This window comes from Felis catus, chromosome B4, assembly GCF_018350175.1.
Source record: "Felis catus isolate Fca126 chromosome B4, F.catus_Fca126_mat1.0, whole genome shotgun sequence".
Classification (NCBI taxonomy): Eukaryota; Metazoa; Chordata; class Mammalia; order Carnivora; family Felidae; genus Felis; species Felis catus.
This window is the reverse complement of record NC_058374.1, coordinates 20,404,793-20,428,221: the sequence shown is the minus strand read 5'-3', so window position 1 is coordinate 20,428,221 and position 23,429 is coordinate 20,404,793. Positions and strand designations below refer to the sequence as shown.

The 23,429-nt window shown below is 46.5% G+C and overlaps 1 protein-coding gene across 6 annotated transcripts; it reads left to right on the top strand.

The window, feature by feature from the left end:
- The first annotated feature begins 1,574 nt into the window (after positions 1-1,574).
- SKIDA1 (SKI/DACH domain containing 1) lies at positions 1,575-22,080 on the top strand. 6 transcript variants are annotated; one of them, XM_023256420.2, is made up of 4 exons: positions 9,341-9,717; positions 9,829-10,611; positions 10,888-12,393; positions 20,056-22,080. In XM_023256420.2, exons 1-4 carry the CDS (start codon positions 9,660-9,662, stop codon positions 20,073-20,075), a joined length of 2,367 nt encoding a protein of 788 aa, XP_023112188.2. In that variant the 5' UTR covers positions 9,341-9,659; the 3' UTR covers positions 20,076-22,080. The 6 variants fall into 6 exon arrangements, with proteins under 6 accessions (XP_044916922.1, XP_023112186.2, XP_023112188.2 ...); XM_045060987.1 differs by lacking the exons at positions 9,341-9,717; positions 20,056-22,080 and adding exons at positions 1,575-2,082; positions 8,083-8,916 and having other exon boundaries at positions 9,829-14,064; XM_023256418.2 differs by lacking the exons at positions 9,341-9,717; positions 20,056-22,080 and adding exons at positions 5,123-6,302; positions 8,083-8,916 and having other exon boundaries at positions 9,829-14,064.
- The last annotated feature ends 1,349 nt before the right edge of the window (positions 22,081-23,429 follow it).

Below are 23,429 nucleotides of genomic sequence, written 5' to 3'. Positions count from 1 at the left end.
CCTCCAATTTAGCGGCACGTTGTAAAGCCTCCTTTCTACAGGCTCCTGAGTTGGGAACCCCTCGCTGGCCGAGTCTGATAATAAAACTTGCGGCGCCGACCCGGCCCGGCCCGAGCGCTGGAGTTCGGGGAGGCGGGAGTAGGGGGTCGAACTGGGCCGCAGGACCCCTCCCTCGCGAAGGACGCGCTCGGAGAACAGCGAACCGCAGCTAGAGGGACGAACAATGGGGGCGGCCGGGCGAGAGGAGCCCGGCTCCCGCTTCCTCGGCGGCGCCAGCCGCGCGCCCGGCCCCCGCCCACCGCGGCCCTCCCCGCCCGCGTTTTCGAGCTCGCACGGCCCGCCGCAGCCTTCCTCCCGAGGGCCGCAGCCCGCAGCCCGGCCGGGTACCCGCGCCCCGCGCCCCGCCGCCTCCGCGCGCCTCCTTTCCCTTCCCGGGCTGGCCCTCCTCCTCCTCCTCCTCCGTCTCCTCCTCCTCCAGCCTGCGACACCGAGGCGCTCCCTTCGGCGACTTCAGCTTTCGCTGCGGCCGCCTTCCCGCTATTTCGTTAATATATTCTAAAAATTTCTCCTTTATTTTCAGAAGTGGTTGAAATGTCTCATTTCCACCTTGATTTTAATTTGCCATTTCCCTCCGGAAAATATTCCTCAGGAAATCCAAAATCTAGAAGGAAATGCAGCAAATCCAATAAAACCCTGTAACTCTAAATACATTTCGTATTTTTGTTAAATTTGAACGCGTTTATGTCGTCTAAACTGGCAAAAGACCTCTCCCCTCTCTTTTTATTTCCTCCTCTAAATACTGATATTTTAAACTCTCCATCAAATGCGTTTTGACGAAGAAGGCAGAGAATGTGTCCAGCAGCACGCAGCAAATCAGAGGTTTTATCTTACGCCTCCTGGGACGGAAAAAAAAGTGGAACGTGGACGAGGGAGCTTCTAGGGAAGAAAAGCAACCCAATTCGCTGGGGATGAAGCCGGGCCAGGCGGGGGGGGGGGGGGGAGGCCCGGCGGGGGCGTCCCGGGCCCTCGGGCTGTGAGCAGAGGAGCTGGCCAGGAGCAGAGAGGTTTTAAATAGCGGGGGCTGGGAGGGCGCTGGGCCCGCGCATGACGGTACTTTATGAGAAAGGTTGGGGCAGCGGATGAGATTACTTTGCTTTCTCATCCCCCAAGAAAAAAATAAAGTTAGAGGGAGGCGGAGAGAAGAGCCATCCTTGTTTCCTCCCCACGTTTCCGCGGAAGGGCCGGGGCTGCGGCGGACGGGGAGAGGGCGCGGGACGAGGTGGACCAATAGCAGTCAACAGGTCCAGGCCTCGGCTGGGCAGCGGGGCCGGGCCGCCGGCCGCCCCCCCCCCTCGGATCTCCTCCCCCCATCCTCCCCTTCCCTCCCCTCCCCCGCAGGCCCGGCCCGGCAGGGGAGGCCGGCTCTGCGCTCCCCGCCCCACGCGGCCTCCCTGCGGCCGGGCGGCCCGGGCTCTCGGGGTGGGGGTGGGGCGGGGGTTCCCAGCCGGAGAATCCTCCCCCGGGGCTGGCGGCCGGGGGGGTGGGGGTGGGGGGAGGGGAGGGAAATCGGGGAATGGAGGATTAAGAAGGACTCGAGCTCGGCACGAGCGCGGCCCGCGCGAGGGATCCTGGGTAAAAAGTGGCCGCGCGGCACCGGGAGAGCGCGGAGAGGAGCCGGGGTCAGAGGTCAGGGCCCTGGAGCCCCGCGTGCAGAGCCCCCCACGTGAACGCTGCGAGCAGGAGGAACCTTTTTGTTTTCTACCGCGCCAGCATGCTCCCCTATTGACCGAGCTGCTTTTCCCGGGCCGCTGGAGAGAGTAGCTCCGTCCCGGATCTCCTAACCCCACCCCCCCACCCCCTTCCACCACCAACACACTACCCAACTCTACCCTTCCTCTCAACTCACTTCCCAGCCCCCCGTACCGGGCTTGCAATAACGCAGTAAATTTGCTTTAACAACAAGTGGGGGTGGTTGCATTTACTCCTCCCTCTCCTCTCTCCTCCCCCTCCTCTTGCTGCGGCTCTTGACGCTACTACAAACCAGGACTATAAACATAAACATGTGTCACTGTAACTGGGCAGGTAATATACGGATTTGGGGTGGGGTGGAGGGGGGGCTTGGTCGCTGCTTGGGGGGCAGTAAAAAAATGTATGTTTCACGTGCTCGACCGCTTTGGGGGCTCCCCCCGCACACCAATCCATTTATATAATGCCGTCGGCACTCGGTCACTTACTCATTCAGCCACAGAGACCCACAAAGGCGGACTTGCTGATAACCACCGTACCCCAAAGCAAATATATTTAAATACGAATCTCTCTCCTTTCCCAGCCACCGCTGCCACTCAATACTTGAGTCCCCTTTCCTTTTTACAAAATTATTTTCCACATAGCAATAGCGAACAGTTTTTCGAGCAAAACAGTACACCACCCTCTTGCCATAGACAGTACTAAGGATTTTGTATGCAGAAATCCTTCCAGACAGCAAGAACGGCCATTTAAATGACTGAGTTCGAAATCTATACTGTAAAGGTTGTTTCCTGGGCTTTGCCTTCATAGATTTAGCAACTTCTCCTGTAAGTTGCTGCGACCGGCGCGGTGGAGATTCGCCACAGCACGCCTTTATTATTATTATTATTTAGTCTATATTTACACTGCCGCTCAACTTTTCCCCTCATTCTCAGTTCAACAGGGCTAGCAACAACTACCTAAGGTAGAGTAAAGCGAATCCCCTCGCCAGCTTTTTGGCTTGGAACGGAGGGAGACACAGAAAATATTCAGATGGAGAAGTGGTTCCCTTTGTTCTTTCATTGTTTCTCTACGAACTGGTGGATACAAGGACAAACGCTTACCTTCTCTTCTTTTTGCTCCAAAAACCAGACGTTCCCATCAGCCTTAAAATACACAATCCACCTTGAAAGTAACTACGAATGTCGGGAGAGTTTGTATTCCATTCTTTTTCGCTCTCTGCCCTCTTTTAGCGTAGGATTAAGTTGCGGAGCACGTTGCTGCAAGCTGTAGCCCCCCGCCTTAGTGAATCGGTCACGTTTAGGACCCTCTAGGTCCATCCTAATTCTGCCAGTAGAATTGAGGGTATTGGAGCTCTAAACTTTCAAAAGGAAAGGGGCCTGCAACTACCCAGAAAACTTATGGATACCCTGAATTTTTTTTTACCACTGTATTTTTGTACCACATCACCAAATAGAATTTGCCAAGAAACATTAGATATTTCTTCAAAGTTTTTTTTTTTTTTTCAGTTTATACCTAGCAATGCGCTACTTAGACAGATGGTGTTAAAAGGCAGGTTTGTAAGGGCATGTAACTGAACCAGTGCGTTTTCCACAATGTTTGTTATGTCCTGTGTTTTTCCAAAACACAAACAAAACACCACTAGACCTGAAAAAGGAAAGAAATGGAAGTTTGAATCACAACGTTGTAGAATGACATAAAAAGAGGCGTGTATTTGAAATTTATTAGTGTAAAAATTGGCCTGAAAAGCTAAGAGTAAGCTTTTCGAAGTTCAAAGACTTAATTTTCATTCTGTGATTCAAAACAACAACAATAACAACAACAACAACAACAAGGACAACGACAACTTTTCTGGTTAGTGGGTGATACTTGTCAGTGTTTAGTGCCCAGCCTGGTGGGTATTACTGCCCAAACCTTGTTTAAATCTGATTATGATGTGATTTGTTGGAGTCATGAATATGAAATGATCCTTGTGTATCTATAAATGCGAACTTGGGATTTTTTGATCTCCCGCTTTTTTTGTGTGCGCCCAGTAGCTGCAGCAGTGGAAGACAGTGATTGGCTCCAGTGCTCCTAGAAGGATTTGGGCTGAAGCCAGGGGAACAGAACCAGAGGATTCCCTTTCCAGAGACCATCAGGCCCCACATGTCTTATGTTTCCCTTCTCCCCTCTTGGGTGCTCAGAATTTCTCCATGGCTTCAGCAGCCTGTAGGTAGGCCTCAACACTCAGTGTCATCACTGCGGTTTCTACACATTTGACCCTTGTGCAAAATAAACACAAATTTGGGCAACACAAATAAATTGTAGGTTTTGATATTTGTGTATTATTTAATATATCAACACTGAACTCTACTTTCTCAGATTTTTTTTTTTTTTCAACATTCAGGATCAATTGTGAGAAGCCCTGGTGTCTCGTAGGAAAATATTGCAACAAAACAAGATAATTGGGGGGAAAGGCTGTTGCAGTAGGAAAAGTGGCTTTTCGTTGATAGCATTTAATTGGAATTAAAAGATTCTTTAGCTGTAAACATTCTTTATTTATTCAGCACACATAAGCAGGCATTGTTTTTATCACCATCATAATTATGGTGTCCTTTAAACTGGCTGATAGCAGGAAAGATAAGGGAATGTGCGAGTAGATTCAGATCGCTTTTTGCTCGCTCCTCTCTTTCTTTCCCTTCCTCCCTCCCTCCCCTCTCTCTATGCCCTTCCCCCCACCCCCATTCCTGCCTTGGTCACTAGGGTCCCCCACAGCCCTTGAGATGAGGAGAGCAGGAAGATTGTGGCCTAACCATTTCTTACATCATGAAAGAGATTTGTACCACACTCTAATTTAATGCAATGTATAACCTTCTTGTCTCCCATGTTTATAACTGCTTTTTAGCTTACAATATGTTAACTGAAGAGTTGTCTATTGCTCACCTGTATAAAATCTTGTCCACTAGGTTTTGTTGCTTTACCTTTGTCTAATTTAGAAAGTACACTCTTAGGGCTTTTTCAGAACAAAGCCTCACAAAAACCCCTTTACCTCCAAGGATTTGCAAATTTATAAAGCCTGCATTGAATTCAAGATGGGTCAGGGGGCAAAAAAAGGGTAGAAGGTCACTGCATTTTGATTATGGGTCAGTAGACAACATGGCATACACTCTGTGTCCCAAACTTCTATTAAAAACAGGATTTCAAAATGCCTAAGAACAGAAGGATGGGCCCTTTTGGAGACTTGCCTTGATTTGTGTGGATGAGACAAAAAGAAAAAAATTAAGGAAAATATACTAAGTTATAATTTAAGCTACTCCTTAATTTAGCATTTCCTCCTCCATTCTCATTTTCCCCTCCCCAAAAGTAGAAAACATGTGAAATTAGATGAATTTTGATGAGGAACTGTTGACTATCACAAGATTTTATTGTCCTATATCCTAAATTAATTCAGCCATGTGAGGCTTTGTATTATTATTATTTTAGAATGTGTTAGATGTATTATAATTACTTTTGGCTAACAGTACAAGGGGCTTCTTTTATTCTCCTAACCAGTATACTTACATTGTTGAGGCCTTTGTGATGTCCTTAGTCTTTTCTGTCTGAATTCACTTGGAACAAAATGTGCCCAGTAATCAGTAAAACAAATGTATATGGTGAAGAGTTAGGTGGTGGTGATGGTGATGTGGGGGGATGATCCTCATTTAAATTATATGTGTATGGGTGAAAGCTTGGAAGGAAAAGGATTATTTTAATGCTCTTCAATACTTTAATTATATGACAGTTGTAGTGTAGAAATGCAAAAGTACTCTTAGGTTTTCCTTCAGGTTTTCAAAAGAACTTTCCCCATTAGTAAACTACTCCTGCAAATTGCTACTGCATTTCCCAGCTAACCATTTAAAAGACTGTAAATGCCTTGTGCATTACTTCGCTCCAGAGGAAAGAGGTCAGACTGAATTGCAATGGTATTTAAACATAAAATACAGTGAAAATAAATCAAAATAGAACATCCGAAGGTAAATTTACCACATTCACACAGGGTAAGTAAAGACAAATATGTACATATCTTCATAACCCATCACTTTAAAAACTGAAAGTACTGTTTTTTTTTTTTTTACAACAAATGCAGAAGTAAGAGGACATTAAGAATATACTTCTATCTGTATTTGCCACAGAGGATTTTCCTTTAGCCAGCAGCTTTGTTTCCAAAGCTAAAATACTTTTTATGATAGTGAGTAGATTGTGCATTCCTCACTGAGAAAATAATTACATGTAATTAACAAACTCCATGCTTATCATATATATTCCTAAATTCTCAATAAGGTAATTCTCTGTACTCTTAGAGATGGATACACACATAAATGTTAATTTGGGCATATCTGCCCACATATGTATATGCATTTGAGAAACAGAAGTTGATATATCTTTTCTTAAAAAAGAATTTGAATACAGTCCATCATCTGAATTGGGTTCATCTTTGATTGTTGAGGCGGCTGACATGGTCAACAAATTTATCAAAGAAACCCCCTGGCTTTTGAAGAATAGTACTTTATACATCTGGATCTGCACATCCAGGCAAAGTAAGTAAATTATTGCATAACTTTAAGCATAATTGATAACAGACACCTTTAATTTTTCATCCCCATTCTTTTGGCCAGCTTTCACATTAATAATCTAAGCCATAAATGTTGGTAGCTATTGATCGAAATCCCCTGTGTGCATGCAAATCCATCTTAAAGTCCCCTGCCTTTCATGTGTGAGCGCTCAGGGGCCTCTGCTAGATCTTTTTATCGGGATCGACCCCCAATGTGCCTGGAGAAGACCCCGGATATGCAACGTGTGCTGATGGCCACAAGAAAGCTGTCTGTCACATTCTATGTATGTGTGTGTGTGTGTGTGTGTGCGTGCGTGCGCGTGCATGTGAATGCACGCACTCACGCCTTAACACACACACATACACACACACACACACACAATAATGGGGAAGTTAAAGGAACAAAAGAATGTATTAGACAAGAAGAAAGATATGTAATAAGAGTATTAAAAATGTATAAGTGTAAAGGTGCCTGAGTGTACATACAAAGATACCTGCATAAATTGTATATATAGACACATCTCCCAAGTCATCAGGCCTTTATTTTTCTTTCTACTTGACCCAACAGATTGTACCTTTGGTTAAAAAAAAAAAACACAATATTCTACTAGTTTTAACAACCACCTATGTTGCCAGTGTTTTAAAGGTGGAAACAGAGGAAGGGAGAGAGAAAAAAAAAAAAGGTAATTTTGAAAAGGTTACTAAATCATGTTGCCATGTGCAAGAGTAGGAGTGTGTGTGTGTGTGTGTGTGTGTGCGCGCGCGCGTGTGTAAATCTAAATAGGAATGGAGAACAACTAGAACTACCTGGCCAAAAAAAAATTAAATAAGGATAAGGATGTTCTAGCCAACCTTTTGTAATGTCTTCTCAAAGGCTTTTTCTGAGTTTACTATTTCTTGGCTGTTTGACTCTTTGGTCGAAATCTCAAAGCTGGAGGAGGGGAATTGGACGGGGGTGGGGTTGGAGGAAGAGAGCTGCCAGTATATAAGTGCATCAGGAGGAATTTTAAAACGACATTATTGTCGCTGGCAATGGAAAGACTCTGGTCATTAGACTTTAAAAAACAAACACCAGCATCTGCTTTTTCTGGAAACTTTGCTTTCTACTTAAACCTTTTGCATTTTGCCTCCTGTGAAAGTGAAAGAGAAAAACGCGGTGTGATAGATCCAGATGCAAAAGAAAGCCAACTCGGTGGATGGTATTAGCTGTGACGAGGCATTGTTCATTGCTGCCTCTCGGTTACGTTTAAAGCCTGAAATATCACGAGATCCATTCAATGATCCTTCTCTCATTCAAGGGACAAAAATGTAATTTGCTGTAGCTCTGATTTCTTGGATGGAAATGCTAGCCTTAGATTTCAAAGGCAAGAACTAGACATCGTGGTTTGTACACACATTGATTAAGTTGAAGAGCGGCGATTACATCTGTGCTGAGTGCAACAGTAGTCCAGGGCTGACTTTTCAAATCCCAACCTCTGAGTTACAGACTCTCTTAAATAGACTTCCTTAATTTCCGGATGCACTTCTTGAAATTCCCAATTCTCTTCAAAATTCCTGGGAAATTACTAGGGAGATGAGGGTGGGGGTGGGGAACTATGGCCGAGATTTCATGCAAACTACCTTTTTATATGTCTGATTCCTCTGTTTTTATCTTTTTTTCCCTTTTCTTTTGAGCCATACCTGCTTGTGCTAGCCAGACCAGAGCAGGGGAAACTGGAACTTCTGAATGGGAAGGAAGAAATTACTGTACAATTCTTTTCTTGCAGGCTCAGAAATATCCGTTTATTCTTTTAACCACACGGATGTGTCTATTTTTGGAGGAACAAGGAAACATATAAATGCCTGGGTTGCATTTATGCTGTAGTTGCAAACACCGAACAGTTAAGAAGATTTTGCCGAATTTTGCAAAGGAGCCAACAAACCACCTTGGGATCCTGATAATGCAACTGGGAAGACCCTTGCTCTCATTTGGCAATATTTTGGATATCCTTGAAAAGACACCAAAATGTGCCTTAACTCGACTAAGAAGAGGTTAAACAGCATTGATATTCATCCAAAGTGATTATTTTTTTAAGCAGATGCTTGGCTTTCATGGAAAAAATGAGAGTTGTGGAAGACTCATTTAAACTCGCAACCGAAAGCATCACAGACCACTGGAATAGTCTGCATCGTACATCAGCACTTTCTTTTCATCGTTATTACGTAAAACCTCTGGAAGCACCTTGGGCGTTTTACATTTTCTATTCTTCGCTGCAGAAGCAGTCTGCTCCCTGGAATTCTGACCTGTGGTGAACAGGACCCTGGCAAAGGCTGTGCTGGGGACTCTAGGACGATCTGGCCTCTAATCCTGCCTGGTTAATTGTGAAAAGTGTACACATTTCTGGCTTATCTATGCTTTGTTATGGGTCTGACGTGCAGCTACCTCGTCCCCACCCCACCCCCCAGCAGAGAACCCAAATCCAGTTGAATTGTTACAGTGTTTCGGAGCTGGAGCCTTGAACTGCTTCCTTGGTCAAATAACTTTGTTTCTGGTTGTAAAAGGCATTTCAGGAAAAAAAAAAAAAAAAAAAAAAAAAGGAAAATCGAGAGAAATTCAAAACGTAAGTCTGTACTGGGGTGGTTCACTGCGCGGGTTTAACTTTGGAGCTCCCAGCCGGTCTCCTCCACTCCCATAAGGGAAATACCAGGCTATTCTGCACATTTTCGCTTAAGCTCCATTTTCCCAAGGAAAAGGGGGTGGGGTATGTCTATTTAGGCTTGATAATGTTTTTAAAATGCTTTTCTTTGAAATGATAATAGCTGCAGCGGTAAAATGCAAATAAAGGAAAAAATAGGCAATATTCCTTTAAAGGCGAATATACAGGGATTTTTTTTTTTTTTTTTTTTTTTTTTTTTTTTTTTTTAAGCGTACACACACTGGTTCAGATGAAGTCTGTGAGTCAGGCTGTTTCTGAGCTCCGATAGTTTAATGGAAAGATTTATATACCGACTGTATTATTTACTTTGGGAGGGGAGGTGGCAGTATAAGGGTATGCTAATTAGTGGGAGATTTTGGGGGGAAGGGGTGGAATATCAATTTTTATTGCATCACCTGTCAGGAGTGTCCAATCAGCGCTGGCTTTAGGGGAATTAATTGATGAAGGTGTCTCCGGACGAGCTCACTTCACTCTGTCATTTTATTTGTAGCTAAAGCAGCGGCGGGAATAGCAGCTGCATTTCTTTTCTCTTTCTCCCTTCACATTCCATTATCATAGTGCTCCAATGGAGAAGGAAGGAATAGAGGGGCCCAGGTACTGATCTGCATCGGGGACTTAGACCAACACACTGGCAGATCAGAAACCGGATGGTTTTTTCCCTCTTTTTAAAAAAATACGAAAACCAAAAAAAAAAGCAAGAATCAAGTCAGTGTAATTTCATGTTTTGTTTTGTTTTGTTTTGTTTTTTTTCCAATAATTTTGCCTAGAGTTTGGCACTCCCTTCGCCGGGAATAACAGTCTTTGTTATTTTATTAGCAGGATGCCTTGAGACACACGCAGCATCTGGTGGAGGATTAACATACATACATGTGTATGTATGCGTCACGTATATATTTACTGCAAATGGTGGGGATCATTTAGTGCCCGAGATGGGAGACCTGAAGTCAGGTTTTGAAGAGGTGGATGGCGTGAGGCTCGGCTACCTCATCATTAAAGGAAAGCAAATGTTTGCCCTCTCCCAAGTCTTCACGGATCTGCTGAAGAACATCCCGAGGACGACCGTGCACAAGCGCATGGATCATTTGAAAGTGAAAAAGCACCACTGCGATCTGGAGGAGTTGCGGAAACTCAAGGCAATCAACAGCATCGCATTCCACGCCGCCAAATGCACTCTCATCTCCCGGGAAGACGTGGAGGCACTCTACACCTCCTGCAAAACCGAGCGTGTCCTCAAGACCAAGCGCAGGAGGGTCGGCCGGGCCCTGGCCACAAAGGCGCCGCCGCCAGAGCGCGCCGCCGCCGCCGCCAGCCCCCGCCCGGGTTTTTGGAAGGACAAGCACCAACTTTGGCGGGGCCTGAGCGGATCCGCGCGGCCCCTGCCAATCAGCGCGCAGTCCCCGCGCCCGGGCGCCGCCGCCGCGCGCCCCGCCGCCCATCTACCTCAGATTTTTAGCAAATACCCGGGCTCGCACTACCCGGAAATCGTGCGCTCGCCTTGCAAACCCCCTCTAAACTATGAAACTGCCCCGCTCCAGGGAAACTACGTTGCTTTTCACTCGGACCCTGCTTATTTTCGGAGCCTGCTGTGCAGCAAGCACCCGGCCGCCGCCGCCGCCGCCGCCGCCGCTGCCGCCGCCGCCGCCGCCGCCGCCGCCGCCTACTACCAGGCTTCGGCGGCCGGGCCCCAGCCCAAGGCGGCGGCGGCGGCGGCGGGCGCGGGAGGCCCGGTGAGCCTGACCTACCGGTGCAAGCGCAAGCGCGGGGGCGCCAAGGACTGCCTGCTCGCGCCCCACGCCGGCGCCCGCCGCCTGCTGCTGCTGCCCAGGTCCTACAAAGCCAAGGCGGCGGCGGCGGCGGCGGCAGCGGCGGCGGCGGCGGCCGCCGGGGCCACTTGCCTGGAGGGGTTTCATCTGGTTAACAGCTTCTGCCCGCCTCCCCACCACCACCACCACCACCATCACCACCACCACCACCACCACCACCGGGCCCAACAGCCGCAGCAGAATCACCACCCTCCTCATCACCACCGGCCGCAGCCCCATCTCGGCAGCTTTCCCGAGAGTTGTAGCAGCGACTCGGAGTCCAGCTCCTACTCGGACCATGCAGCCAACGACTCCGATTTTGGCTCCAGTTTGTCCAGTTCCAGCAACTCCGTGTCCTCGGAGGAAGAGGAGGAGGAGGGAGAGGAGGAGGAGGAGGAGGAAGAGGAGGAGGAGGAGGAGGAGGAGGGGGGCAGTGGGGCCTCGGATTCCAGCGAAGTCAGCTCGGAGGAGGAGGACTCGTCCACGGAGTCGGACTCCAGCTCCGGCTCCAGCCAAGTGTCGGTGCAGAGCATCCGTTTCAGACGCACCAGCTTCGGCAAGCCTCCCAGCGTGCAGGCGCAGGCCAACTTCTTGTACCATCTGGCCTCCGCCGCCGCTGCAACCAAACCCGCTGCTTTCGAGGATGCCGGCAGACTTCCCGACCTCAAGAGTAGTGTCAAAGCCGAGTCGCCGGAGGAGTGGAATCTGCAGAGCTGGGCCCCCAAAGCGTCTCCGGTGTACTGCCCGGCCAGCCTGGGGAGTTGTTTCACAGAGATAAGGAACGATAGGGTATCTGAGATTACATTCCCACACTCTGAAATTTCCAGTACTGTAAAGAGAACTGACCTGACAATTAACTGCTTGGCGGAGGGGGCCTCTTCACCTAGCCCAAAGACAAACAATGCATTTCCACAACAAAGAATACTCCGAGAGGCTAGGAAATGCCTACAAGCAACTCCTACTACGCACTGTGCTGATAACAACACAATAGCTGCTAGGTTCTTCGATAATGATTCTTCAGGAGCAGCCGCAAATTCAGAAAAAGACTCCAAAATCCCTCATTGTGCTGAATTTGCTACGGATTTGTCCTCTTCCCCAACCGCTTCTGAGGTGGTTGGAGCAGCACCAGCAGCAGCCACGAAAGCTGAGAATCCGTGCACTAACGCGGGCGACAAGACCTTGCCATTTCTGCACAATATTAAAATCAAAGTAGAAGACAGTAGTGCTAATGAAGAATATGAACCTGACCTTATTACAAATAAGCTTAAGTGCGAGTGCAATGATACAGAGGGTGAGTTTTACAGTGGGACTGAAAGTAAAGAGGAGGACGCCTTGTTAACCACAGCCAAGGAAGAAGGTTTTGCATGCCCTGAGAAAGAAACGCTTTCCTTAAACCCACCGGCTCAGAGTCAGGGCCTCTCATGCACTTTAGGTTCTCCAAAACCCGAGGATGGGGAATATAAATTTGGTGCCAGGGTGAGAAAAAATTACCGGACACTAGTACTGGGAAAACGACCCGTACTTCAGACACCTCCAGTCAAACCAAATTTGAAATCAGCTAGAAGCCCTCGTCCTACAGGTAAAACCGAAACACATGAAGGAACACTGGATGATTTTACAGTTATAAACAGACGCAAAAAGGTAGCCAGCAATGTAGCATCAGCAGTGAAAAGGCCATTTAATTTCATGGCAAATTTTCCTTGTCCACCATCACTCATTATTGGGAAGGATGGGGATTTGTGGCCGGCGTATTCCTTAAACACCACTAAGGATTCCCAACCTCCTCACAAAGCCCATCCTATATGGAAATGGCAGCTGGGCGGTTCTGCAATACCTCTTCCACCGAGTCACAAATTCAGGAAATTTAATTCATAAAAGTGTTTTGGAAGATATTTTCTTGAACCATATTACCTTCCTTTTGTTGTATAACTGCACAGGATGGTTTGTACAAGTCCATTAATGTGTTACACCCCTTTTGGAGCCCTGGTTTATCGCATTTTGAAGACAGAAATCGGATTACTTTTTTTCCATTGCGGGTTTTTTTTTTTTTTTTTTTTTTTTTTTCCTGGAGGAGGGTGGGGGCGGGGTGGGAGAAGGGTTGGTTTACATTCCACAGACTACTTCAGGCTAAAGACTCAAGTAAAACTCAGTTATTAAGGTAGAGCTGGAACACTTTACTGTTTCAATGCTAATAATGCACCCGGTACCTCAATTCAACTGCTACAAATAAATGTCAAAAGGTTGAATAATAAATATTACAATGAGCCATTAAGTTTATGCACTAGATTTCAGACCTGAAAGTGTAACTGTTAATTCAGTGAAAGTTTGTTAGGTTACGTGGTTACACAGTGAGGTAGAAAGAAGTTTCTGTGAGCCCAAAATGTTCTTTTCTGGAGCTCTTTTTTGTGGGGTGTCTTTTTCTTTTGCTCCCCTCATTCCTTCTCCAAGAGTAGTTGCACTTAATTTTCTTCCTTCCTTTCTTTCTTTCTTTCTTTCTTTCTTTCTTTCTTTCTTTCTTTCCCTCTATCTCTTTCTTTCTTTTTTTGAGTGGAAAGGTTGGGGAGTCCTGCTTGAATGCTGGTAAAAGCTGCCTCATATATACTGAGTAAAAGGAATATGAGATTGCTTTTTTTTTTTTTCTTGTAAAGGATGGGATTTTATTCCTTGCAATTGGAAAAAGTCCTTTTTGTGTTCTCACCCAAAGGTTATAAATAAGGTGACTCTTATTCACTATTGTCCTGCTTACCTTGTGGTCTGACTCCTCAAGTTTGACTCCTCAAACTTGCAAAACAATTAAATAGTTCCCTTAATAGCAGGATATTTTATGGTCTGACTCTTCATAATGACAGAGCAGTAAATACAACCGAGAAAAGTACAATGGGTCAGAGTTCTAAGCATATCCCCAATGAAAAATAACAGTTATTTTAGGGCTCTTTGGTATCAGAACTCAGGCACTTGGGTTTTATTACCTTTTACTTTTTCCGCATCTCTCGAAACTTCTGTTTTCAGACCATCCTGTGATAAAGCAGGAGAGTTTCTACTGCAAGTGACAATCAGAGGTGACTATCTATATTTGCACTTAAAATCAAAGTAGTTCAACATGCAAATGGCTAGGGTCTAGCCCTTGGTAAGGGCCATGCTGGTGTGCTATCTTGTGATGATGGAAGCAGCAAATCAAAATTATGGAAATTTGCACTGTTGAAAAGCATGCTTTAGCTTTATTTTCAATTAAAAACACTGTTTAAAATTCCTGGTTCCATACATTTCTACTTATTCCAGATTGAAGAACGGTTAACAGGAATGAATGGTTTTGTTGGCATTTTCATTTGTCATGTTTTTGCCTGAAAGAAATGCATTTGTTGGGTGTAGTGTTTTGTTGTAACACCATGTGATGAGGCCAGGCAGGTTCTGTGCAAAACACTGGATTTCTTTCTAAATAACAACAGAACTTTGCAAACTTGTTCCAAATCAAGCGCAAAAAGTTTCAGGTTTAAGACAGTGAAGCAGAGATCAAGTGCTATTTTAATGAATGTTAAATCTGGCAATTTTTGGTCCACCCCCCCCTTAGTCTGACAAATTAATTATGGATCTCAGATTTTTGCCATCATATTCCTAAGAAGTTGCATCTATAGGTCATAAATCGTAAAACAAAACAAAACATCAATGAGATGTTTACTGTGTGAATTTAAGTCACTATTTCTCATGGAAATGGACTCTTTTTTTTATTCCTTGCCCCTTACCTTCTAATTCCTACTCCCTTTGAAATTTGTCTTTTGTCTATAAATGTTTCAGTTCGATCTGGATGGTCTCAGCTCTAATTGCTGTATATGATCTGTGGTTTTACTCTTACTGTAAAGGACAGAGGCTGAGAATACCTGCATCCAAATACATTTGGATGGAGTAAACACATGCTTTGAACTGCCTCCCTTCCTTTCCTTCTTGAATGGTGCCAGATGTAGGTTCACTGGATCCTTTTTTTTTTTATTGGGATGATAGATATGGTCAAAGCAAAATTGGGGGGATGTCCTCCTTGAATTCCTGTTTGTGTATCATTCCAAAGACCAGTACAAGTTACAGTTAAAGCCCCTAGAAAGCTGAACAGTCAGCTTCACAGCCTGAGTTCTTTCCTCTTTGGAAGGCCATACAGAATTTGGGTGCAGTGATTTGTCCTGCAAAATCAGTCTGTAAAAAGTGTGATATACACACACTGGAAGTCTGTAATTTCTATTCTTTAATTACTGCTAAGTCAAGAGAGTTCAAAGCATGATGACTTCTAAGACTAGTACTTTTCTTGTTGGCTATGGAATCATTGTTCCCATATTATAAATTGAGGATATATTTGAAGTCTACAGATCTTGGGGTGTGAGAGGACCGCTAGGTAGAATAAGCACAATTTAAAACAAATATACCCCATGGAATTTCTGACATAAAATATCGGCTTCCAGCTTTGACACTTGGTCTCCAGCCCTCAGAGAATCAATAGTTTCAGTTTATAGGAGCTGGGGAATTGAGCAGCATGGAGGCCGAGGCATTCCAGAGTGATACCATCAAAAGGAAAGAAATTAAATAGTCAACACAGATTTCACCCCACAGTACTACAACAAGCCAGCCAACCACAGCAAAATCTGAGTTGGGGCTTCTGTTAGGAGAGTGTACCAAACAGTATTCAGTAACTTGCAAATACAAGGTATTCTTTAGTCCCTTAGCTGTTTTCCCATTCTGCTGTGGGAATTATTCTCGGTACAGTTTATTTCATTTTGGTTGTTTTATGATTAATGTTTTCTAAGATGCTATAAGTGTCCCGGTTGTTCAAAAAGTTAAGCCTTATTGAGAGAAAAACAAAGTTACCTCCATTGATAGATCGCATTTTTACCTTTGGATGTTTTCAGGTGATAGCATTTTTTTTTAAGGCACTCTATGGTCCCAGGGTCACTTAGTCCTATGTCTAAAGCTCACCACCTACAAACATAAAGAAAATGAAGGAATCTATGACTATTTGGGGAAACAAGCTTATTTTGGGTCTCCTGTAAAAATAGTTTCCTGAGAAGATTCTGAAATGAAGACTTAATTATTTTTTTAAGAGATGTGTGCACTTTGTCTTCCAGTCAGGTTATCTGCCTTCTGAGAAAATGGAGCTTGCTCTTTTTCAACTATTTACTCTTTAAAGTGGGTGTTCTTTTCTACTGGCTTACTTGATTACAGTGCAGTAATCTCAATAATGGTTGTTTATTTTTAAATCAACAACAAGGAGCCACCACTAAACGGCAATAACACAAACTAGATGGGCTTGGTGTGTGGATTTTTATCTTACCCGTGTCTGGGTGACTTTCAATGGTCTAAAAAATTTTCAAAGTTCTGGTCACAAGAATTGAAGTGTCTGCTTGATAGGAGAATGATAGTTTTGTTTGAATGCAGGAAAAAATAGAGACTCATGCCTCAAAAGCATTTTTTTTTCTTTCAAAGAAAGCAAAAACAAAAATCCTACATGGTAAAAAAACACAAACAGAACCCTCACATTAAAAAAATAATAATAATAAAGCTTTAGTATCTACAAAAGCTAGAAATGTGAGTTTTGCTTCACCTTGAAAATAACTTCCTGCTGATAAAAGATGTGAAAAAGAGTTTCTTAGAGCCAAACTGGAGGGGGGGGGGGTGGGAATTAAAGGCTCCCCATCAACTAACTTCAGGAAATTGACAAGGAGGAACAGGCCATCCACCTTAGGGAGTCCGCCCGGTCACCCAGGTCTTCCCCAGGATTTTCCCCTTCCTGGAAGGAAGAACTATTTTTAACGCTAGCTTTGGTTTTGGTTTGCTCCCTAGGCCAAAGGGCATTTGCAAACTAGCCTGGGGGGTAGGGACGTAGGGAAGCTCAAGGAGGTGGGGGGAAGGGCTGCATTTTACCTGTTTGGCAGGCAGTCTTTTGCAAAAAAAAAAAAAAAAAAAAAAAAAAAAAAAAAAAAAGGAGGGGGGCCCAGCTATCATTCTTTGCCCATGCCCTAGGCCCCCGCTCTTCTCTCGCTCCTTTTCAAACTGTGGCGGCCTCACAAGCTCCTACTTTAAAAGGCCTGAGATGTTTTGCATGAAGCCCTCACAATAGGGGTTGAGGGAATTGACAGTTTCAAAAACAAGGCGTTCAGTCCTTTCCAGCTGCCGGGCCCGCTCTCTCGCACCAACTCCTCGTTCCTCTCTGCTGGTGGCGTCCTCGGGAGAGAGCTGCCATCCCCCACCCCGCCAGCCCGCATTCCGGCCGGCCCCACCCCGCCCCCGGGCTGTGTTTGTAAACAGGGGTCAGTGTCCAGGGGCTGCTGGCGCGGGGCTTGGGACTGGCGGGCTGGTAGGGAACGCAGGGGACGGCCTAGCCGGCGAAGGGCCGACCCGGGGGACGTGGCGGCTTCGGGGTCCCTTTCCCCCTCGCTTTCCACCTAGGTGCCAAGCTCTGGCCACCGTGCTGACCCAGGGCAACTCTTAGCTCTCTGGCCTGGGCCACCACACCGGAAAGATGTTTAAATGCCGCCATTTTGCATGGTGGCAAACAAATTTCTTTGTGACTCCCCCCTCCCCCGGCCAGATCCTGCTCTCCTCTGAATTTGTCACCTACTGGCTCCCCGGGGCGGAACAGCCCCGTACCCCTGAGCGCACGACCCCCAGCTCCTTTCCACGCAGCCTCCTGTCCCAGTGGCCTCAAGGCCAGGCCCACCGGGAGCAGAGGCGACAGGGCGCGCGGCCGGTCCTCAGGGACTGGACCGCCTCCTCTCACTTTGCGCTCCTTTTGTGTGTTCTGAAGTCATCTCCCACCCCGGCACACGCACACACTGCCTAGCCATTTCTCACCTTCTCGCCCAGGCCTCATCTCTCTGTCCCAGGCAAATGGGGCCCAGCTTTTTTGCTCTGGGCGGAGGGCTGGCCCAGGTCTCCAAAATGCGTGCGTGCGACGCAAGTGGCAAAGAGATGAGGCTTCACACTGGGCCAGCCAGCACGGCTGTGAACGCCTTCTGGGAAGTGGCCCAAGACCTGCGGGCCCGGAGTCTGGGGAGGGCACGGGTGCGCAGGCGAAGGCCCAGCAGAACTCCCAAAGAGGGGGGAAGTGTGATGGGGCAAGGCTTGCTTTTCTTTGGCGCCGTGGTTCCTGTCCTTGGAACCTCTCTGAGCCTCTGCAAGTGGAATGATGACCTGGAAACGGGAAACGGGCGACAGTGACCTGGAAAACCACCCCTGGTTGGGGAGGTGGGAGTGCAGCAATGCAAACAAAGCTGCTCCCGGAGGAAGAGGGGAAACAGAGGTGCACCGCAGATAGGTCACAGGAAAGTGCAACAAGCTTGCTTTTCCCGGGTGTTTAAAATGCAGCCCCAGTTGTAAAGTGTGTGAAATTACGCACTGGTCTCTTAAAGAGTGCCTAATTTATAGTAAATAGCAAGGTCTTTGTAAATGGCTTTATTATGTTGTTTCTTGTTAATTGTTGAGAAAATCCCCATTGTTGAGTGTGAAAGGCTTTATGAGCTAACCTGGTCCTCGGCGCAATCAGAGGGCAGTAAATGGCCGCTCGGCCTCGGAGGCCCAGCGCGGAAGCGGACGCCGGGCCGAGCGCGCCCGGGCGACCTCTGGAGACGGCGACTCGGCCTGGGAAGCAAGTGGAGAGGGTTTCCAGGCTTTCATTAAGGAGAAGGCGTGTTTTGAACTCGCGGGCCCCCGAGAGCGGCTCGCTAAGTGGGCCGCGGAGAACCGGGAGCGCCGGGGCGACCCGGGCGGCTTGGGCCGCGGGGAGGCGGAGCGGGGCCCGGCGCCCCTCTCCGCTCCCAGAGCCTCGGACACAGGCCGGCCGGGCCGGGCGCCGGCTCCAGCCGCGCCGGGGTGGAACTGGTTCTTGGGCATTGTCTCCACTTCTCCAGCCGCGTGGAGCGCAGGCTCAGGCGGTTTTGGCCAGGCCTGCGGAACGCCCGAAAATGCCGGGCCGAGAGGCTGGAGGGGCTCCGGGCGGAGCAGCCCCCCGAAGGGGAGTTCCAGACCCCCGCCTGCGCCTCCTTGTCTTTTGTTTAAAAGCTGTCTCTCTCCCTCTCTCTCCCCCACTCTTTCTTCCTTTCTCTCTCACGCGCGATCTCTCTCTCCTTCCCTCTCTCTCTCTCTCTCTCTTTCTCTCTCTCTCAGAAACCTGAAATGGACTCTGAAGAAATGAGAGGAAAGGTTTTTGTGTGGGTGTGTGGGTGTGAGACAAGGAAAAGAATTTCTTCTTTGGTCCAGGATAAGATAGTCTTATCTCCTTTCCCCATCTTCTCCAGCTGTCCTTCCAGTGAGTTGGGACCCAGGAAGTGTATGGGCAAAACCAGGCAGGCGCTGGGGTCATTTGATGAACTTTGAGGCGAGGACCCCGCGGGGTCCTGCAGGCCTGGAGAGGGCGGACGGAGAGCGCCTCCCTGGGCTCGGCCCGCGGCCTTCCCGGGACTTGAGACCCGGTGCATCGAGGGGAAAAGCAGCAGCGGCTTCTGAGCTCTGGCAGTGGCCCAGGGAAGAGAATTTCTTCGTGAGCCTACTTGGGGGAGGGGGGGGGCGGTGGAGAGACTGGGTTAGGTGGACTGTGCGTCAGGGTTTGGACATTAGCAAATGCAAATCACAAGGAAATGTTAATTCCAGTCAGAAAAACCTGTATCTTCCCTATCTTCCTGGCCTTCTAAGATGGCCCTCTGCTTGCGCACACTCGCTCTCTCACCAAATTAGCTATTACGTGAAATCCCCCTGGGTTTAAAGCACTTGTTTCGCGGATTCGTGTACAACCCATATTAACTATGCACTTTCTGCTATTCCTCTTGTGACTGTCCCTGTCTCTTTCCTTCTTTGAGGAGCGTATGATGCATTTTATTTTAGCCCAATCGATGCGTGCAAATACTGGGATAACACAGCCCACACTTCTGCGAGGGAGGCTGTTTTCAAAATTGAGTTTAGGGATCAATACGAAGTCGAAAAGCTCCAAATTGCACGAATGCACCAAATTCAAGCCTTGGGGCTCCCAAGCCCCTTTCCTGAGTGATTAACGCGCTGGTGGGCAGTCACCGGCGCTCCACCGGTCCTGCTTTCTCAAAACAGGATGTTTTCATCATGTGTATTTGGCTTTCCCTGAAGATCACTCCAGTTTGCTTGGAAAAACACGACCCCAAAACGTGTGGAGTTAAACCCCAAGTCAGTGGCTTCATGCGGGGCTCCTCTTATGCTGGCACTGCTGACCTCCGTTCCTCTTTTTTTCTCTTCCTAGGACCTAACAGCAGCACCTAAAATTGCCATAGTGGGTGCCCGGAAAACGTTTGCCCAGTTGAATAAATGTTTTGCTGGCTGGAGCAGCCCTCTCCTGGACCACTGTCTGACTCCCACGACTTCTTCGCCCAGAGCCAAGCTGTATGGTGCAGCAAGAGCTCTCTATTCTTCTGCGGCTGCCGCCATGGCTGCGGGGCTGACTGGTGTCTAACTGGGGGAAGGGCAGTGGTTGTCCCTTGCAAGGGACGTTAAGGCCAGAGAGGTGAAGGGACAGAGATTTTGGAAAAAGAATTAGGAGAGCGTGCTGCCCGCAGATGTGTGTGTGTGTGTGTGTGTGTGTGTGTGTGTGTCCCAGTAGTGGGAAGAGAACATCTACAGGAGAAATAGACCAAGTACCTAGGATGCTAGGGTATCCCTATTCCTTAGCTCCTGCTGTTGGGATCTTCCTTTCCTTGAGAGACTAGAGCAAGACAGAAGGAGGTGGAGAGAGAGTGGCAGGCAGCCTAGAGGCTCTCCAGTAAGATCCAGTCATTCATCTAATCAGTGCCATCAATATGTTTGTGTTTGACCCTTTTGGATGGAAGAGGCTTAGAATCAATAGATTTAGACCCTAAAATATTGCCAGTCTAGCAGAGAGCAACTGCTCACAGGTCTGCAAGGGCCCACCCTGGCCAGGGTGCTCCGAAGGAAACAGAGGGAAACAGGAGGGAAACTGAGTGGCTGCCTACCTTCATCTCCAAGCCATCAAAACAGACAGACAGACAGACAGACAGACAGACAAACTCCAGTCTCCTGGAGGCTGGGCTATTGGACAAGCACATGCTGGGCACTAAAAGGTTGGAATATAATTTCCATTGTTAGTGCTTGTCGTCTTTTAAATCAGTTTAGGTTAGCTCCAGGAACCACACAATACTTGTGATCAGTGCCCGGCAAAAGGGAGGAAAAACAGTGTAGAAGAGAGACTGCACTAAGGTTAGACAGCAGCCTTCCCTCTTTCCTGGGGAAGTTAGAAACGGACACAAACATGTAAGAGATCTTGAGGCTACAACTCGGTCAGTAGGTACGAGTTTCTGTCTCTGAAATGACTGCAAAGGACCTAGATTCTTGGATCTCCCAGGAATAAAGGCACATTTTTACATCCAGTTTTCCTCATGTCTCTCTCACCCTCTCTCTTTTTCCCTCCTGTTCAAATGAATGAATACCCTGATTGTCGGTGGGGCAAATGTGGAAGATTAGTTTCTGGCCTCTACGTTGGACCCAAATATGCAGACCAGTGGACGCTAAGCTTTCAAATGCCTGGATATTATAGCCATTCAAAGTAAAACCTGCATGATGCAGTAGAAATTGCCAGGACCAGGTTTATTCACCTTTTCCCTTTATCTTCTTCTTCTCCTCTCCCACCTTCTCGGCTTTTCCTTTTCTCCCCCTCCTCCTACCTAACCTTTGTGCCCAATAGGCAGCAATACTTTCTCCAGAGGTGGAAGGAGGGTAAGATCTGGGCTTAAACCAATGCTGATGGAGGCAGTGTGGGAACCTGCAGTGACCCTGAGCTTCCTTGCTGGGGTGAGAGGCCAGGGCTTCCCAGCCTCTTGCCCTGCATGTGCTAAGCTATTCCTGTTAGGCTGTAAAAAACAGAGTGCATCTCGAGACCAGGAGAGTCGACTCCATAAACACATGGCTGTGGTTCTAACATGTAGTGCATTGCCCAATGCAAATGCAGAGATGCTTTTAATTTGGTTCCAAGTGTGTTAGACGTCATGTGGCAAATTGGTCTTCAGAAAGCCAATTTTGATATTTTCTGTTAATAATAAAGGCTTTTCAAACGAACGACCTTAAACATATACGATTGAGAATGAATCACACTCCTACCAGTGTGTTTCTTATCTGAATTTACAAAAGAGAGGTCGTACTTCTTATGCCCTTCTAAATAAGAAACATTTTAAAGTAGAAGAGGTTGGTTAACATTTGGATTGTTCAGTTGTTTTGCGGCTCATATGATTTTAAGAAAATAAAGCATTTAAACCTTTGTGTTTTTTTAAACCCTTTTACATCTTTACGTATTGTAAATTTAAAAGTAAATTAGGAAATTAGTTACACACTCCTGCCATCTTCTATAGAAAAATGACCTCAGAAACATGTTTTACCTAAAATGTCAAAATTTCATATTATCTTACACAATTTCAGCCGGCTGCTTGTAATTTAATGCTACTATCAAATTGGAGGGAAATAGAACTTGCTTTGTATTAATTAAATGGGAGGAAAATATAACTAATTTGTAGATTTAGGGAGGTTGCCAGCACTTCTAAAACCTTGTGCTTTGTATCAATCTCTAGCTGGTTTATCTGAATACGATCCGATCCTATGTAACATGTGGACTGCCTATAATATTCTGACACAATGCAAGATTTCTAGATGAACTGAAGGCTCCTGACTGTGAATTTCCCATCTCTTACTGTTTTGAACCAATAGTTTAGTGTATACTGCAAAGTTGGTTTTAAGTGTGATCTCCTTCAAGAAGAAAGTGCAAAAATAATTACAAAAAAAAAAAAAAAAACCCCACAGGAAATCTTTTACAACTAGTGTTGGGGCCATTGATCGCCCGTTACCTGCTATAATGTGAATGGAATCATTATGGCTGTTCCATTGACACACTTTCTTCATTCAGGATTCTGGCCAAAGGAATAGCATGTCAACGTGTAAAATTCTAGCCAAAGATAAGCCATTACAATGGAAATCGCGATGTGCAAAGTCTCATTGAAGCCAATGAAATTGAGTGTAATATCCATACTGCATTCTCATCGGCTCGCCCCAGGATTTAGTATGCGGCTCCGCATTGAAATGAGATTATGCATATAAAATGCCAATATAGAATACAATGCCCAATAAAACATTAGAAAAGCAACTTACAGCCCATACACATGGGCTTTACTTAAATTCGAACTTCATGTGCAAAATAAGCACACCACCGTCGGAACACTAAATCTACAAAATGTCCTCACTCTGGTTTTTCATGCTTCTTTCTGCATGATTCCCCCCCACACCCCCTCTTATCCAAACACAATTCTTTTAAGGGCGCTCTTCAAATCATCTAACAATTCCCAAAGGGTATTCCAGGAGTCTTTTAAAGTGTCTTTCTAAATTAAAAGGCCCCAAACAATTTAAGTGCATTTTTGAACCAAAAATATCAGAAAGCATTTGGATTTTGGCAAACCTAAGGGTTTTTGCAAGAAGAAAGGGACCAAAGAGAAAACGCCCCCACAGTGGATTACAAGGTTAGGGGACAGGTCACTAGGAAAGGGAAATAAAACTGAATGTTAGGTTGGGCTTGTAAATTATGCACCTTTCAGGGAAAGCGGTTTTAAGGTCTCTTCACTC

Bases quoted from the DNA above. Each gene is read 5' to 3' on its own strand.
- SKIDA1 (XM_023256416.2), top strand. From the start codon at position 9,660: ATGGTTTTTTCCCTCTTTTTAAAAAAATACGAAAACCAAAAAAAAAAG. The intron at 9,718-9,828 runs GTCAGTGTAATT...TTATTTTATTAG, and splicing joins AAAAAAAAAGCAAGAATCAA to CAGGATGCCTTGAGACACAC.